At 36.6% G+C, this 19,589-nt stretch overlaps 1 protein-coding gene across 50 annotated transcripts in view; it reads right to left on the bottom strand.

Annotated features, from left to right (window-relative positions):
• RBFOX1 (RNA binding fox-1 homolog 1) overlaps nt 1–19,589 on the bottom strand; it is a 1,132,467-nt gene that overhangs the window by 14,401 nt on the left and 1,098,477 nt on the right. For 42 of the 50 annotated variants that reach the window (XM_069030257.1, XM_069030263.1, XM_069030261.1 and 39 more), the window contains one exon: nt 15,512–15,576. In XM_069030257.1, coding sequence (XP_068886358.1) covers nt 15,512–15,576 — 65 coding nt within the window. Of the gene's footprint in view, nt 1–420; nt 474–15,511; nt 15,577–19,589 lie in introns of all 50 variants that reach the window. The other 8 variants (XM_069030260.1, XM_069030266.1, XM_069030265.1 and 5 more) reach the window with 1 other exon arrangement.

Below are 19,589 nucleotides of genomic sequence, written 5' to 3'. Positions count from 1 at the left end.
TGCTTTAGGGTCTGCAATACCCTTATGGGCATCATTTGCCCCCAAGGAGTTGAAAAGAAAATTGTTACATCTATAGCACTTACAATGTCCTACACACATCTAAGCCTTTGCTCTTTTCATCAGTTCTGGTTGGTTTGACTTTTGAAAGTCACAGTCCTGAAGCTTTCATTAGAAGGTTTAACATATCCTTACACACTAGGCCATACGATATTTAAACTGGAAATAAAACACCAAAGTCAGCAAAATAACCTAATGGCTTTTATATGGCAGAACCTATAGGCTGAAGCTATAAATTCATTAAACTATTCCAAAGATTTATACTATGGACTTTCCTATGCTTTGTCTTACGATTAAATGCAGCATGTGAAAAAGGATATTGAGACCTGGATGGATGCATCAAGAAGTATCAATGATTGTTACCTGCAGAGGTGTTACAAGAAATTTCATCTGCTGCAACGAAGACGAATTGATTTCTGCAAGAGAAGATAAAATTCACAATACTGCTTGCTGACTGGGAAATGTGCTAGCTGCCAATTGACTTGATGTTTACAGATGGGGTAGGGAAAGGGTGCTTAATTTTAATGAATGTAGCAAGAAAAAGTGTTGAGTACTATAGAGTTTATAAGGATCATGAGGTAGACATGCTGGGATCTTTTAAATGAAATAATGGTGACATTTGGATATGGACTATGTACAAACTCTTGCATTGGAAGCTTCATGTTTAGTGTTACAGATATGTCAATATATTTATGAAGTCTAATAAAAATAAAACAATATATTGATATAGCTATTAAAGGGCACTACTGCAAAATATGTAAAAAGCGCTTTTGAAAAAAAAAATTAAATTGCAATTTATTTTGTGCATCTGAAAGGAGGATATTGAAATTAAAATATTTTGCTTTTTCTTTGTCTAATATGACTGCAATCAGAAAATTAATTTTCTGCTATTTATTAAAAAAAATGACATAGTATATTCTCATATACTGTCATCCAATTACATAGAAAAGTCTTTTGCAGAATCTTAGGAGAATAAGCTAGAGAAATGAGTAATTTAATATAAACCTTCTCTTGCAAAATTCTTTTTTAAACCAGGTAACACAAAAAGAGAAACGCTAAATGCACTACTATTTCAAAATATAGAAAACTTCATTGTGGCACAAATCCTGGTTTGTCCTTTCTGAAGTCTAGGCAAACAGGATTCGGGTTAGTGGAAACCATGTTTAGGATTAACATCAAATGATTCCTTTATATGCATATCCACAGCTTCCTCGGAGTATTTTGGGGTGGTGCAGGATTAATGCACCCGGGTGAAGAGTTAACACTTGGGTGTGGTTTCCTCCCAGCTGCACACAGCTCCTCCAGCCTGCACAGCAAAAACCTGACACTGATGCCTTGCACAGCTTTAATGCAAGAGTCTAACAACCAGGAGCCAAAGGATGCAGGCTAAGGACTGCCTGGAAAAACAGCTCTGCAAGCATTAAGTACTGAGGATCCTACTGAAAACCAAGCAGGAGCAAACGTCCCTTAGGGGCAACAAAACCTTGAGGAGTTAAGCCCTAAGGGAACAAAATCTATTTCTATTACTTCACCTCCAATGTATCAAGAGATTTGAAATTCTCATTTAGAAATCTGTGAACTTTTTTACTTAGAGGTTCATGTTCTAGGGGGAGAAAAAAATAAATCCAGCACAAAACAAGGAATCTGCAATCTGTAGTGTAGGGACAGGATTGCTAAAGTCCAAAAGCAGATCATTGTCTCTGCCCTACCTGAAATGCAGACACTGTTAGTGTGAACTTAGTGCTCAAATTGTACATTCATTTTCAACTGATGTTAAATTGATAGTTTTGCTCTTTATTTTGTCATCTGCAACAGTTTCAGGAGCTAATGAGATTTACCTAACAAGTAATGCTAAATTTAAAAAACCAAAGGGGGATAAATTTCACATTATAAATACAGAGCTACTCTGTATTTACTCACTGTATTTACTGCTACCGCCTCTGTGATAATTATACAGACAGGAAAAGTTAGATGCTTGCCTAAAAGGGATTGAGCCAGTAGCAAACAGACTTACCAGCTACTGTTTTACAGAAAATCCTTCTGACTCATTTCTATGAAGCTCTTAAACTTCCCTCTCATCTAAATGAAAAGACCTCTTTTCCTTAAAAACTGCCTCTTAAGTGGTTACTGAGAATCTCCTTTTGGATATCTCTGCTCAGTACAGTGGAACACTTAGCCACAGATTCTCTATCTTCAGATGTTAAAGTACAGAATTATCTGCAAGGGCAATATGCTGGTTTAGTACCTCCAGAAAGACCCCAGAACACTAACTGCAATTTGTCCTTTGGAATGAAAAATATTATTGAAACTGCCTGAAATCTTACTCTTTTTTAACCAACTCTTTGCTATTTACAGGGAGAAAACTAATTTTGAAAAAAAATTATCCCAAAGTGATATCTACTTTAAAAACAACTACTAGAAGCATCTCTTGTTGAACTGCTTCATACGAAGATACTATTTCGCTTTTGTAAAATTAATTTCACAACTCCACACATAACTTTCAAAAGTAGAAAGTTAGATATCAGTCAGCACAGCAACTGTGGGACTGAAAAGACTAGAGGCTGGAGTCCAATAGGCCAGTTCAATATTTTATAACTAATTAGGTGTTATTTGTAGCATTTACTAGAAATTCTTAAGCGCTTTGATGGCTTTAATGTTCTTAGAGTGGCAGGTTTTTTATTTAGCTAAATTCCATACTGTTTCCATAGATCTAGAGAGGAAAGTGCTCATCACAAGATATCACACCTGATGGCTAAAGCAGGGGGTTAGTCCTTTGTGTGGATAACCCCAGTCTGCAAAGGGAGTCCTTTGGAGTGAAGAACCACAAAGTCCTTTGGCTCTGTGGTGCATCAGTTTCCTCCTGCCCTAAAGCAGGTGGAGAGCAGAGGTGGTAAAGGACAGTTCACCTTGCCCAGTCCTCTTCAAATGTGGAGTTTTCCCTTTAAAGCCCAATTTTCTGCACTAACTCTATCGAGCATACGAGGCTTAAAAATCTCACAAGGAAGATATGATGGAAATTCATGATGCATTTTAGGTTGGTTTAGTGTTCCTCATCGCTGCTACACTTTTAATGATTTAAAAAGGTGCAGGAATTCTATGGGACCCAACTTTATTATACAATAAGCCCTGCTCAATTAAGATACAGAATCACTTCCATAATTTAATTTGTGTATTAACAGTGAAAGTATAGAACTAAATTTTTACTGTTCACTGGTTAATACTTCAGATGTAAAAGAACATAGATTTAAACAACAGAAACCTTTTTTTTTTTTTTAATAAAATTTTAAAAGTTGATACTGGCTGTGAGATAGGAAAAAAAAAAACCAAAAAACCCAAAACCTGAAAGGATAACATGACAAATACATTGACCTGAATGTACAGTTGGATATATTCAACCTGCCAGATCCTCACACCCTGAGCTAAGTGAAATCCTTTTAAGTGCAGGAGTGGCACCCTTTGGCAGTCTGAGCTCTCTGATGTCTCCCAGACAGTGTGGGTCAGGAAAATGCACTGCTGGGACTCCAAATGGCTGTGTTCCATCCCAGCAGCTACTTCCCAAGGGCAAACACTCTGCATACTACTGCTTCTCTCAAGCCTATATATCAATTTTTATCTCTTCTAGCAAATTGAAAACTAACACATTTTTTACCAGTATGGTAATAAAGATGGTTTTAAATTTTGAAAAAAAAAATTGTTTAAACATTTGATATATATCCTGAATTCAAACAAGAACAGAAGGGGAGGACAACAGAAGTACTATTAAGTGATTTAGATGTGCTTTTTTCCTTTGGGGTAGTTATTGAACCTGCATTACACCATCTTCAAAGGTTTGAATATGTTCTAATTTCCTCTGCTCCATTCCCTGTAGCCCCTTTGGCAGTAACAAATGCGTGTCTCTAAGGCCCCACATCTGAGAGAAACCTCTCTCTTTTGGCACCTGCTCTTTCTATCCAGCAGACATTTTGCATATGTAATACACTCCATGCTCTCTTTCTCTCTTCTTGATACTGTTTGGTGAAAACATGCCACACTACAGAATAGAGATTGTATATTATGAGGGTTTTAAGTTCTTTAATCACTGGAGCCTGAGCCTTGTCCTTTCTGTGGATGTCTCATATACTGTGAAGAAATACCTGAGCCATAAGTGATTTGCTCACTTTACTATTGGTAAATTCAGAACCTGCAAGTGGAAGATAGGAAGAGATTCAGAGACTGGGTCTCAGACACTGTTTTTATGACTTTGGGGATCTAACTATCATGAAGCACAACTCCAGCCTAAGATCAGAATAAACTGCTACCCTGAGTGCTCACTCAAAGTTTCCATGGAGTCATCCCACCCTGGGAAAGGACGAGCTCCTCCGTGTCTGCCCTACTCCTCACTCCTCGAAAAGCACCAGCCTCCCACCACCTTTCTCTCCTGCAGCCACTGGCCCTGCTGCTCTTCAGGTGTACAGAACTCCCAGGTGCCTGGGAAGTTTATAAACTCAGGTCGTTATGGGTGGAAAACCCATGCAGGGCACAGAGGGTCGATGCATGTTCTGTGTGTCCTCTCCTCTCCCCAAAACACTGGGTGGCACTCGGGTTTCTCACCATTGTTTCACACAGCACACGATTAAGAACAAAATTTTGACACACACCTAATTTCACCCATGACTCCCAGAAGTTTTCAATCCCTCCTCCTCAGCAGCACAGAGCTTCCTTAAAATGGAAGCCATACTAGAGGTCAAGGGGGATTTTAAGAAATTAATCACACTGGCTCTAGGAAATTTGAAACCTAAAAGAAATGATAATCCACCAACATACAGTAATTATGCTTTGTAGGCCTGATTTCCTGGGCTTTGCTGAAAAACTTCACAAAACTAGGCAGAAATAATTTTGCTTAACACAGAGGTGCAGACCCCACCCAAAAATATAGCAACTGCTAAAAACAGTGCAGAATCCCAGAACATCAAAAATTAGGATGAAGGCAAACACAATATTGAACAGAATTTACAGTGGGACGATTTAAACTATATTTAATCAGTTGACTTTTTCTGGTAAGACCACCATGGGATTGACAAACAAAGCCAGTATTTACAATTCAGGGATCAGAATCTCAGTCAGTAAAATTGATGCAGCTAAACCAAAAGCTCTGCCTTCCCTTCCTGGAGCTGCTCCAAACTGTATTCCCCAAGGATCTGGTACTAACTGTTGAGTGTAGCAATGATGTTTCCCAGCAGAGTTATATGTGGTACATCTGTACATTTCTCCACTATGTTATTAAAGCTATTATATAATTCCTTCATGCTCTAAACGTTAAGACTTTGCTGCTCTTGTGAGGACTCTGATGTTGAGGGCTTTTTCATTATGAATTTTAATACAGCTGACTGCTGGCTCCTTGAATAGTTTCTGCAATATTCAAGGATGGACAAAGTTTCCCTTTATAATCATTTTATTAAGTCCTTCCCAACTCCCTCCTGCTGGTGTCCTAAATTTAAATATCAAGGCTATCAAAAAATTTAAACTTTTTAATATTAGCATAATAACTATAATTAGAAGGTTGATTTTGCTATTATCATGCTTTATATTCCCATTACTGTAAGATCAAAGTACATTACCATACCCATAGCATTTGAATCACAACACGAAGACAACTAAACAACTTCACAGTCATACCTATATGATATATTAAATGAAGTAAGAATAAAACTATAAATAATTCATGCAGTATCAAGCTTCAAGAACACTAAAAATAACTTGGCTGACCTAATGTGCATTAGGAAGGTATATTTTACTTTCAGACTAATTTCTTTTTTTTTGCAGGACTGCTTGTTCAACCTAATCATCAATGATGATGCCAAGACAGAGAGGAAGATGTGGATATTTTGCTTTCACTGAGGTACTCTGACTTCCTCATCACAAGATAATGCTCTCCTACATCCATCATTCCTGACCATCTCTTTCCTGAAATTTTGCAGCAGGCCTTGGAAGCAGATAGAGGAAAACCCTGACTCAAAAGACAACAATGCAGCTACTTCTATAACTGAACAGAAAATACTAAAGCTCATCTGCATTGCCCAGGCAAAGGCAGCTTGTCCATCTGCCCGGGCTCAGCTGCCTCTGAAGAAGGTGCTGTGTCCCCCTCACCTCCCGGGGTCCCTCACATGCCCCAGGGTGTCTGAAATGTCACCATGGCCCTGCTTTCAGGCAGCTCAGCCAAGCCCTTCATTCCCCTGCCACGTTTGTCACCTCTGCAGTGCTTTCATTTGTGTCTTCTTTGTGCTCAGTACAGGACATTTCAGTGTGCTTTAGCCAATGACAGGATGTCTCTACCAAAATTCAGACTGCCAAAGACAGCAGGAGAGAGAAAAGAAATGAAATGTCTCATTAAGTTTTGTCCTGCTACCAGTCACACAACTTCTTGACCAGGAATAATTTGTTTTCATACCAAAAAGTACTTCTGCAATTGTAAAAACCACACCTTTCAAGAAAAGAAAAAAAAGCAAGCCCTAGCTGTTCTGGACACCGATGGAGATGTGCATCCCCAAGCCCAGTGATATGCCTGCATTATTCCATTTACTCAGAGAGAAAGAAACAACCAACTGACCAACCAACCCAAAAACCTAAAGGGATTAAAAAAAAACCTACAGGGAAAAATGGTCAACAGAAGGAGCTTTCTCATAATTTGTATTCTTATGTCAGGCTTTCCCCAGCAGATGGGCAGGCATTTTCTTTAGCCCTGATATAGAACTAGCTAAGCAACCCACTCAAATGATTCTTACAAGAGAGAGACTCCTTTTAGGACAGCACTTCTCACCACTGATGCTGTAAAGCAGATTGGAGGAATGTCCACTCTGCACACGGGGTGGATACAACAATTCTGCCACGGCAATGTCTTGGATACAAACTCCCCCTCTCTCTTCTTCCACTGGCCCTCAAAGTTGGTATAAAGAAAATTTCTAGCAAATTGATGCAACAATCCAACTTAGTACTGTTGTTGAAAAAAAAAAAAACAAACTTATTTTTAATATATTGCCAGAATCTGGACAGTATCTTAACATCACAACCAGTGGGAAAACGTGTAGGTCTTTAATGTTTCATATTTTAGGTCTACAAATTTTATTTCCTGAATTATCTTTTACATCTGGGCTATACAAATAGACTTGGGTCTAAGTCATATTACCTGCTGCATCAGTAGAATTTTTCATTGTATTATTAGTCAATATATTATACCTGGTATGAAAATATTTGCTATTAATAATGCAATATACAGTGTCTAAAGATGAATATTTATCTGAGAGAGGAACATGTGATTTTTAAGTTGATCTGGACATTTTAAAGTGAAACCTAAACCAAATAGGTGAAATTCTGAATACCACACAAATCCATAGCAGAATTCATACAGATCTCAGTGGCAGAACTGCTCTAAAATCATTGGCCTTTTACTGTGATTAATGCAGTCTATGCACTTAAATTAAATACTTGAGGAAGCAGTTCAGTAATTCTATTTCAGAAGTGCTCCACGTCAGCAACATAAATTGATGCCATTATGATCCAGGACTGCTAAATTAAGGCTATTTTTGCAGTCAATATTTATATTTGAAAATTTTGTTTATTACTGTATTTTGGAGATATTATTCATTCTCTTTAGGGCAAAGAGCATTTTGAAATCAGCCTTGTGTATCAATATTTTATCCACTAAAATACATCAAAACCCATTCATTTATTTAATTGGGGGATTTATTCTTTATGTATATCATTCCATCCTTAAAATAATGCCTCAAAAACATTCTTTATATTTGTTTGGGATTTCATACCAATTTTCATGGTTCACTAGTAACCACCATTTTATCCACTATAAAATTTCCTAACATACAGAGGTATAATCATAAGCTTCAGCAATTATGAGTAACAACAATTCTTTCCCTTTGCATTATATTAAGTTTGGAATGACTTTACAAATTTGTTGACAGCATAATTTTTGTCATACTTTAACTAAAATACCATATGCATGAAAACCTTGCCAGGATTATCTAAGAATTCATTCAAGAAAAACAAAACAAAGTTTAGCAGCTGGTACATGTTTGGTTTAAACAAAGTCCTTACTTTTTTTTTTTAAATACATGTATATTAAACACCCTACAGCAATTTTCACAAAAAAGTTCTTTAGGATACACGGATAAACATTTTATTCCCACTCCTGCAGTATTCTTACAATCTGATATTTGCCTCAGGTGGGTTCCCAGAGTATCAGAAGCTTGAAAAGCCAAAAGGAATATGAAAAAAGATCTATTTAAATACCTAATCAAATGCTTTAGACTCCTCGGAGGTGCGAAACGCTACAGTAAAAGCATGCAAGAGTGTAAATTGCCTCTTTCTTGATTAATTTAATCAACATCGTTATTTAAAGTTTGTTCTTCTAATACTTCGTCACCTTGCCAGAGCACATTGCAAATTACATGGCTAATCCATACAGACTATATCCATCTCATCCCACTTTTATTAATAACATTTCATTCCATATCTTCTGTCTGCCTCTTGCACAATGCTCTTAATTCCTCCTTGGTTTTAAAGCACTCAGGTTGACAACACTTAGAGCACGTTCTAATCTGCCTCTTTGTGGTCTATCAAGCCAATGATCTGAAAACTGAAAAGTCTGTAATTAGCCACTGATATGTCCAAAGGAACTGTTATGGTCTATCATGTCACAGGCAGTGACCCAATGGACTGTAACAGTTTTGGTCTGCTGGATCAGGAATCAATGTTTTAGTAACTCCCCAACTCCGTATTTATCCAGTCTGCTGAAAGCAACACTGAAAAAAATTAAAGTCACACTTTCTTCCAGTATCCTCTAAGAGCAAAAAAGTTTCTGTGAGTTAGTAATGAGATAATTCCTACTTTAAAGATGTTAACCAGTCCTTTCCCCCCACTCCTTTCAGAGAAAAGGTAGGTATGAAAATTCATCAAACTAATATATTCACAATCGCAGTTATTTACTATGAGCTTTTACGTTAGAGTAAGGAACTCCAAGTTAAAAGTCGTGCCACATAACCAGATGTAGGCTGGATGTATTAAACAAAACCAAGAGAAGATACTGTAGATAAGATGTAAATGTCAGAATAGGTGCACTGATTTTTTCTTTGGAACACGATGAGTATTTAACAGCTCTCCCTATGTTCAAGAAGAAACTGGCAGCAAAAGTACTGAGCACCTTGAGCTTGGAGCACGTCAGGAAGCCAGGTATGGAAATCTAGGCTTTAGTCTACCTCTACCTTCTCTCCCAGTTTTTTCTTTGTGATTTCCAGCACAGATGTCAAAACAGATTTCACAGTAATAGCCAAGCCTTTCCTTGTCTATGGGGATTCCTAAAATATCCCTCGATACTGCAATCAGTGAGAATGGAAGTTACAGGTAAGAGAAGTAGAAGCAGGATATGAATGAAACTAAAAAGTTTAATTGGTGTTTACCATGATTCTGGGCAGTACCACTAAGCTTTTTCACTACTGTATCCCCTCAGTTTTGAACTAGTGGAGGAGTTTTAAGAGTTCCCTGGATGTTACATGATTAGTCAAACTACACACAGGTGAATCAAGCCTTCAAAGTACCATTAAACAGGTTAATTCCACCCAGTAGAGGAATGTATTAAAATATCAAAGCAGGTCTCTAGAACTGGTAGAAGATTATGTTTTTATAAAATGTAATTGTTTGCAATGTTTTCCTATGTTAATGTGATTCATTGTATTTGTACAACAAAAATGTTGTACCTGCAATATTTTAGAATGAACCATGCTTCAATTATTGGAAGGTACTCTATACAACTTATTTTCATTGCAGGAAATTCCTGTCAAAGTGTACTACATTAAAGTCCCTGCTCATGGAATTTCAAACACTTTGATTTTTTTTTTTTTCCCTATAACGTTTTCTTTATTCATAGTCACCCACTTTTACTTTCCAACTCTTCACTAAAAGGTACTGTTATGGTTATACTATGAGTCATATACTCCAGTCATCCCCAAAACTGTGAATGAACTGGGATGAAAATGGATTATGAAATATTAACATGATGCCAGTGATCCTCTAGTTTGCCAGAGATCATACAGGCATAAAGTTCTAACAGGGAGATGGCCAAATCCACTACCTCTCTGTAACAGCCAAGCCAATAATTTGATTTTTATTTGCAATAATAGGGAATAAAGACGCTTTAGCTACCATACAGGATTGTCCAGGAGAAAAAAAAAAAAACAAACTAGACCAATAAAGCATCACCACATCAAACCTAAGCATTTGCAGAAGAAGTGCTAAATATATTCTCAACTACTGCTGTTCAAAAGCTAAACACAAGCTCTGTACCCGGTCAAGGTGCTAACTGAGCCTTTTCATTGTCAAAGTTGGAGTAGCCTAGAATATGGGCTGTACAGTTCTTCCATCGGGATCATCCCCCAAACCTTTCCATTTCTCAAGATTCCACTGGGATAGCAAAATACACAGATGTTTGAAGGTTCTGACTGGGAGTCAAAAAGTTACCACTATATTCTAATTTTTTTCCTCTTACAACCTGATTCCTTTAGAAACTAAAATTGTGTAGAAAAGCTCTGTCTCCTTAATCTTAGAGAGTACTATCATGAAATGAATCAAGTACTAGATTTTAAAAGATTTATGCTTCTATAAAATTATTTAATGGAAAATTAAATTCTGGCAGGATACTATTATATTTTATATGCGATCAAAACCTTAATTTTTAGTATGTATCTCCAGTAATCCTCAATAAGAGAAAATAATTTGAATAAAACTATAGTGGTTTTCATTGTTTAATCATAAAATAGAAGATATTATAGTCCACAATATAATAAAAAACCCTCTCCAGCTACAGAAGCTCACATGTTATATTTTGTGGCTTTTTACTCCTCATTCTAAATTTTCATTCTTTAATAAACATGTTTACAATTAAATCAAATCTGTACCTATGCTATTTTAGGATAACCTAAGCACAAATATCAAGTACTACTCTCAAGTATTTGCCCAAAGAGAACTAAAAAATATATTGAGCTATCTCTGTAGATACTACTGCTTTGAAAAAATTGAATGCTCCACATAGACATGCTAAAAATGTAAACTATTAGAATATCAGGATTTTATCAGGAGTAAGATTTCAGATCTGGAAGTTACATAATTTCCACATGACAAAACCTTCTCTCTCAAATTTCATAAAACCCTAGGTATAACCACAGAACATGTAACACAAACTGATAGTGGGAGGAAAAAAAAAAAAAACCAACAAAATTATTTTTTTTACTACAACGTGTTATTTGCAAAATATTTTGGAATAAAAAAAAAGGTAAAAAAAAGTCGGCTTCCAGTGATAAGGGATTTAATCCAGACAACAAAGAGGTCATTGGGAACCTTTCTGTAGTTTGGAGTGAGGTTTAAATTTGGCCCTGTGTATAAGAAGGGAACGGTGCTCAGAGCAGCATCCCTGTGTCCGTGTGTGTGTGTGTGTGTGCACGTGATGGATGGGGAATGCATGTGTATATATGGATACACCTCCATCCATGTATAAACACAGCTCGGCCCTGCACAGGGACAGCAAGCAGCACAAGGGGGATGACTCTGCCTTTCAGACAGGGCTGCTTTCCTCCTGTCAGGGCTCTGCTCATTGCACTCCCAGACACACTTGCATAAATATTGCTGACAACGTTAATATGCGCGAAAGGACATTTCTCTTACTCCGATCAAAGATGCAATAATCAAATCATAAAACACAAAACCAATAGCCAATCAATGTGAATAAGTCTGCCCATAGGCTTAATTCAAGCAAGCCATTCACTGAGCTATGTGATGGATCTGTCAAATCCAGTACAGCATTACAGACATACCAGCAACACCAAGTGAACATGCAATGACAAAATGACAATACGCCCCACTGCCATGCTCCGACTCCTTCTACCTCAGGAACACAAAACTGGATGACCTTGCTAGTTTCTCTTACTTCAGACTTAGATAGAACTCTAACAACTATTTTTTTTTATTTTTTTTTAAATATTGCACGAAAGATGAATAAAAGCTGTACAAACATTTTATTGACATCTGATTTAGTGTCTTTTGTACATCTTTACAGTTATCTTTTCCAAATATGCTCAGTTTAGAAAGTTTGCCAGGCAAGTTCCAGAATGATGAAGAATATATATAGACCAGTAGGTCCCCTTTTAGGACTTATACTCATTGGAAAACTTATCAGAAATATTTTAAATCTTGGCAAGTTAAACATAACTTTTTTTGATCCACTTCTGCAAAGACCTTCCAATCTGTAAGTGCAATTTAGTATATGATAGATCACACGATGTAAAAATTGAATTCTGAATGTTTTTGAAGTTGTATCCAGTGATTGCATTGCTTCATAAATAAAACAAAATGTACCTGTTTCTTTGTTGTTTTTGTTTTATGAGCCTAAGAAATGACTGGAGAGATCTACCAGGCCTACCTCTACTGTAAAATTGGGTTTAGGAGTACGTGATCTGTCCTGACAAACACTTAGGGGTTTGCATTGATTGGTTTAATGGTATTTCCTTGCCACCTGATTCTCCCCTGTATTTCTGTTCCTCGCCTATTTCCAGCAATATTTCCAGCTGTGACAAACAAGGATACCATTGCATTTCTTCACAATAGAGCCCTCTCACAGTAATCATTATCAATCGACTTGGTCTATTGATTCTGGAGTCCCAAATCTTTCTGTTAACCTTTATTTTTAATTTACCAAAACATGTCTCCAATCTAAAGATTTCCTCTTTCCATCTCCTGACTTAAGAATCATTTCAAATATGGAACATTGCCATTCATAATGGATATGAGTGGTGACCAAAAAATCACGCTTTTCTTATTTTTTAAATTAGTATAAAGTATTATTTCCATGATATATCACTGCTTCAATAGTAAATACTCAGCGGTCTTTACTTACTGGGCATCATTTTTTACACAAACAGTAAATATAGTTCATGTGTAATTAAATTAAATAGGGCCTCATATGAACACTAAGTAAGTGTATAAGGAGATATGGAATCTTCAGTGTTGTGAGTGGAGAGCAGATGATCAATCATTACATCGAGAAAAAAAGATACAAGCAGTTGTACTGATGTATATTTCAGCACTTTCAATATTAGGAATTTCACAAAAGTAACTAAGTTAAATTCATTTAAAAATGAACAAAAAGTTAATCAAATTAAACAAACTGTAGTTGTGAGTAATCAGAGGTATCCATGTTTGCACATAGTTTCCCACATGCAAAGAAATGTTTGAGCAGATTGTTATTTGTTTTGTTCTCTATGCTAGTTTTGGGATTCTCTCGTAAAGAAATTCAGTTATGAGATTGTAATTAAGACAAGAAACTTTATTCATTTGGGGGAAGCAGATCGAAGATCAGGGTTAACCACATTTAAAAAGAGAAGGCTAAATTAAAAAAAAAAAAAATCCAAAAGATATAAAATGCATTTAAGAGATCTAAAATTATGCAAGCAAAGACAGGTTATTGTGATTCTAATTATACACAAAGTGTATCTGAAAATTAGACAGTTTTTTCAAAAAAATAATTAAGGATTGTAACAACTGCATTACTACTGATGCCATCTCCAGCTTCCTTTACAGCATTTAAGAGCACTATCTTCCTAAACAAATCCTTTACCTTTTTGGCAGCATAACTCTTTGTGATGTTGACTCTCTGCCCATAGCAGAACATGTGCCCAACTGATATTTTATCTTACAGCCTTTGATCTGGTTTATGAGAAGGTACATCAATTCATAATTAAAGCATTTAAAAGTCAGCTTGATACTGTTCAGTTTCTCTATGCAATGCATAGGTTTAATTAATAGAATGATCCAGGGACACCTGAGAGATAGCTGGCAAAACCTGGCTGGCCACAGGAGGTTATTTATAATTTTGTCCTTTTGGTTTAGTAGGCTTTTAGAAGCAGGAGTTGTTTTGCGTTACAAGCTCACAGAAAAACCCTAGAGCTGCGACATGCTGACAAACCTTTGTGGAAATGAAATGAAACTACTGAGTAGCACTTCACCTGTGCAGGTTCTCCTAAGTAGAAATAGTACATTGCCAACAAAGTGCACACAGCACAGATCTAGTCGATATTACTGACCCAAAATCAATAAAAAGTAGCTTGCTTACCTGTCTGACACAGCATGCCTCAGCCATACATGCAAATTACTTTATTCACATAACTTTAAAAAATATATCTTCATTACCCAGAATAAGCACTTGAAAGGCAAATATGCATGCATAGCATTGTAACATTCATACCATGGGACTTGGTTCTAAAAATACAGAATCCATGAACAGCGCTTCAATCTAAGAAATTGTGCACTAGAATTTCTTAATCTCTTGATTTCTTTAAGAAACAGAAGCATTTATAACACTGTCTAATTTAGCATTTCAAGAAATTTTTCAATATGTATTTAAGACTTAAGAAATCATTTCCATGATTCCAAGGGAAAATTTTCTTGTATCAGGTATTGAGAAGCGTGACCTTACTTCTCACTGCCATCATGCAGCAAGTTATGTGTGTCTCTGTCACCATATACACCCTCCCTTTACAAGGGAAAACTCCTCAAGGACTTGAAAAACATTAAAGATATAATAGATTTTAAGGGTGCAGTTTATGAAGGAAACGTAGGATAATCCTCCTTCTCATTACAAAATCATGCCCACACACTGCAAAGACTTAATTTTATGCAATTTGATAAAATCCTGTTCCTACTGAAGTCAACAGCAATTTAGACATTGACTTCCAAGGGGTTCCAACAGTCATCTTGCAGGAAGGCACATTAATATATGTGACAATGCTCTTAGTTGATAAAGGTTAAGTCTTTGAATGTGTGCTGAATTTAATAATTTTCCATTCCTGATATTGTTTCCACCAAATGTGGTTTACATTTTGAGGATAAAAATACAGAGCAAAAGAAAAATAACTTTTTTTTTTTTCAAGTACTGAAAAAAATCAAATGCCTGGGAAGAAAGCAAATGGAAAAAAATACTGGTTTGCATTGGATATTTCAAGCTTAGACACAGTTCCTTCTCAATTTCCACTGACTAAAACGATGTCAATGAGAATTGAGGGCACTCAATACATTCAAGGTTCTAAATCAGCTGAAATAATACTCCTAAGACAAATAATGATCCTTAGTAGCAGACCATCATGAATCTGTACATTTATTTATCTACATTGTACAAGGGTCACAGACGTTAACTGAATGATCTACAGCTTGGGAATGTGCACATCTCATGCCTGATTCTCAATTAAGACCTAAAGTCTCTCAATTTATGGCTATTCATGGATTATCATAAAACAGCCTGCTTTAGAGATCACAATTATCTGCAGAGCAACAAGACAGTTATGAGACTTCAACAAGGCAAATTTATAGAATCATCTTCAACTTCCACTGGTCAAATATTTCTGAGCAGGAAAAGAGGTCTTACCTGTCACTGTAGGCAGCTGCAGTGGCAGTGGCAGGCTGGGCATACCGGTAGGCAGCATAACCACCCTGAAACACAAACTCACGCTCTAACTGCATTGCTGTGGCACTTTAAATCACATTTTGCAACATTTGACAACAACTGAAAGAGTACAGTCATGCTGCAGTTCAGTTAAATGCATAGGAAATACTGCAGTGGAATGTTAAGGAAATATTTTGGTGAATTGTTAAGTAAAATCTAGCACCACAAACATTCTAAGATTTGTCCCAGAGATCAGGAGAAAGCAATGAACTATACTGATCAGTGTAAGCTTTTTTTACAAGACAATACTGTATTCTTCTCCAAGTTTTCAAGCAGCAATTGTTCTTATGAACAAAGTGTATGCATATTCACAAAGCAATGCTGAACTTAAAAGACAAACTCAGCTAAAAATCAATTCTTTTTTTTGTACAAAATATGATTTCTCATCCCTGGTTGATTAAACCTATGAATTTGTGCACTCAATTAACACTTAATGTTACATAGGTTTCCACTTTATACATAAAATTATAATGAAGAAGCAAAATTCTCTTCTTCCATGAATTAACATTCAGTTGTATGTAACAGTAATTCCAGCTGTTCAATTAAGCAAACAGGACAAACAAACACACATTGGAAAGGAATTGAGTGCAGTGATGCATTGATTATCAAACTGTGAAAACAGCAGAGCTTCCTGTTCAATGGACCACGGTGTTATATCAACCATTTCCAAATGATTTCAGCATGCCAATTAACAACCCCAGCCCAGGCCCGCTGATAACACAAACACGATTTACGTCCCAATTAGAATTCTCCCCCCCAGCACCCTCTGGGACAGAGGGCTGCTGTGGTGCCTTCCCCACCTACCCCCTCCCTAACAAAGAGCTGAATAAGATGGTATCAGGTCACTCAGCTTTGAATAAAATTCACTCTTTTGCTGAAGTGTTCGCTTTAATGGATTGATTTTTTTTTTTTTTGGAAGGCTGCATTCACCCAAGATATTGTGCTGAAGCAGGAAGAATAGGCCACAATGTGTCAGCCTTTACTGTAACAGTAGAACATTTTTACTGCAGTAACTTTTGTGGGTTTTCTATTTTGATTTTGCAAATAGAAATTCGCTCTTTTCAGAAAAGCAATCTGAACTACTTTCACAAGCTATTTCCTCTTCTACCACTTTGCTTGGCAGAATGGCTTTCATCCCTACCACATGTAAACCTTTGTGGGTTTGAAGATTTGAAGCGGGTTGGGTTTGGAAATCAATCGTTCAGCTGACAATTGCCACATCACCCTAAGAATAAACACAAGTTTTACATACACTGACAGCTCATTAGAAACTCCAGGCTTTGAATTGTCAGCTTACTTGAAGAATATTCTTGCTGATTTTTTTTCAAGTGCTCACACAGAGAACAGGACATGTCCCTTCCTGCTCCTGGCCAGCTCCCTGCCAGCAGCAATTGTGTCACACCAGCCCTGGGATCAGGCAGGAATAAGCATCTCCTAATACCCCATGTGCCCTCTCCTCTGCTCCTCTGTGCACACACAGGCAGTGAGACAAAACACCTTCTCACTTCAGATCCTTTGGTTTTTATAAAGCAGCAGAAGGCTATCACTGTCAGAAATGTAGAACAGGCACACATTGCTGCAGATATGTACATTCAGGCCTTCAGATACCAAATAATGTCACCAGGTACAAACTAAGCCAATAGACAGTGAGGCTGAGAAGAGATAAATTCAAACTGCACACTCGGGCTGGCCTGTGTCAAAGGAAGAGAGGTGAGAGATGAAACTAATTTATCTGTTCTCCCCTCCTGGTTTTTGAGGGCTAAATAGGACACCTTTATTTCCCTTTTTTTTCTTTTTTTCCCCCCCGATACTGAACTTGTTTTTGTGATCCAGTCCTGGCAAAGTGTGGCAGATCTGCAGTTTGACATGGTTCTGTTCACCAGGGTGTCCAACTCCTTTGCTTGTCCTGATGTTCACTCCTAAAACCCCTAACTTAAAAGTGAGAGCCACTCCAAGTCAGTCCAGCTCTGCACGTAACAGCTCCCACCATGGTATGGAACTGAGAACAGGCCACCACGAGCAGTTCTGAATGGGAGAAAAACGAGACAGGCTGTTCCCACAGCAGCTCATCTGAGATCTGGTGGGCTCCGTGAGGATTGGTTTTCTATCCTTTATTTAACTATCACCAAAAATGGGTCAGGGTGTGAGGAGAGACCCTTTCTTGCTCCCTAAACATAAGAGCTACATTCCTTTTACGCTTACATTTTGATTTGCTTTCAAAGAATTTCTGCTGAACAGGGAAGCTTGACTCTGAACTTTATTAAGATGTTTTGGATTCAGCAATCAGTCTGACATTTATAAGAGCCCTGGCAAGAATGAGTATAAAGCAATACAAATAAAAAGAGATTGATGGCATTGAATTTACCTGAAATCTCTGGAGAACTAAAAAAGCAGGATGTGTTTGGTTATCAGGGAAAACCTAATTCCCTACCATCCCATGTCATGAATTCATCATTTTAAAATAAACTACCATAAATTACATGTTAATATATGCTTAAGCGAATTATTTTTATGGGGTTTGTATTCTGCAGTTTTGGTGTTGTACTAAGTTTTCTCATTGTTTTACTTCAATTACTTCAGGTGATTTTTGATTTTCTTCTGCAGGAAGAAAATACTCGGAGGTATACTTTACATTGGGAATTGGGGTGGGAATCTGGTTCAAACCCCTGAACTGAACTTCTGTGACAAGAGCTACTTGACAATTTTTGTCTGATTTTGAATTTGGCTAGTATTTTAGATTAAGAATACACCAGTAATCTTCACTACATATACATCTCTTGAGTAATATTATATATTTATCCTCATGCTTTAGACTATATTGCAAAATAAAATACTTAAAACAAAATTATGTAATAATTACATAAAAATAACAATTTTCAGTTCCTATATATCAGAAATGTTTTAGGAATTCTTTTTTTTCCCTTATATTTATATTCAGGCAGAAAATACCTGACTTTTATGCTTTGCATATTATTTTGAAAATAAATTCAGATACTATAAGGAAAAAATGCTACTGCCTTATCTGTGCTCCCATATTTGCTACTTCCAGAACAATGATCAAACAGTGTTACAGCAGCTTTAGTTTTAAAAACTGACAAGAGTATCACTCTGAGACTTTGCAACTGAATCTGGAAAATAAAATGCAACTGGTTGACTATTTTTGCCGTTTGTACACACAGAATCCATTTTCTCACATAATTATTCGAGTACTAGTATGATTTTACATGAGTCTACATTCAGCACGGTGATGTTTTTCCATCAGTGGGTGTCATACCTGTGGTAACTTATTGCCATACACAGGCTCCTGCAACACTGCTCTATAAAGAAACAGAAATGGAATGATTTGAATGAGGAAGGAAGGATGGAAAGAAAGATGTAAGGAAGGAATTTAGGCAAATTCCCCAGAGAAATTCATTAGAATTTTCCTCTCAATGTTTTATACATCTCTGGCTCAGGCAAACAGAAAAAGAGTAGTGGGGTCTGTCAGAAATTAGTTGCTGATTCTTGTAGAGAAATCTTAATTTTAGAACAAAAGCACACGCATTTTGAACAAGATGATAAAATGGAAATGAACGGAAAATTAAATGCAACTGAATTTTTAAATAAAATGTGTATATCTACAGTAAGGCTAACTTTCACAAAAAACTTACCCAGACAGAATCTAGAGATCACAAAACCACGTACACATGTGTGCACCTCCTCATAAAACAGCCAAATTATGTTTTTCTCGTGATCTCAGATGTACTGACACACAAAGTGGCTCTAAATGATGAGTATTTTTTTGTTATTTTTTTTCTATTAGCTACATATTTAATATCTCATATGAATGTTGAGAGTTAATTTTCCTCAATTTATACCTTTTATACTTCCTTTCACTCAAGGATCTCAGAGTATTTTGTGAACATAAATTAATCAAGGTTCCAAGCCTTCTCTAGTATTGAGAATTAGACCTGCCTTATTAAATACAAATAGAAGAATGGTATTAAAAATTACAAGAATT

Source organism: Aphelocoma coerulescens, chromosome 14 (assembly GCF_041296385.1).
Source record: "Aphelocoma coerulescens isolate FSJ_1873_10779 chromosome 14, UR_Acoe_1.0, whole genome shotgun sequence".
In the NCBI taxonomy this organism is placed as follows: domain Eukaryota; kingdom Metazoa; phylum Chordata; class Aves; order Passeriformes; family Corvidae; genus Aphelocoma; species Aphelocoma coerulescens.
This window is presented reverse-complemented; position numbering and strand designations above follow the sequence as displayed.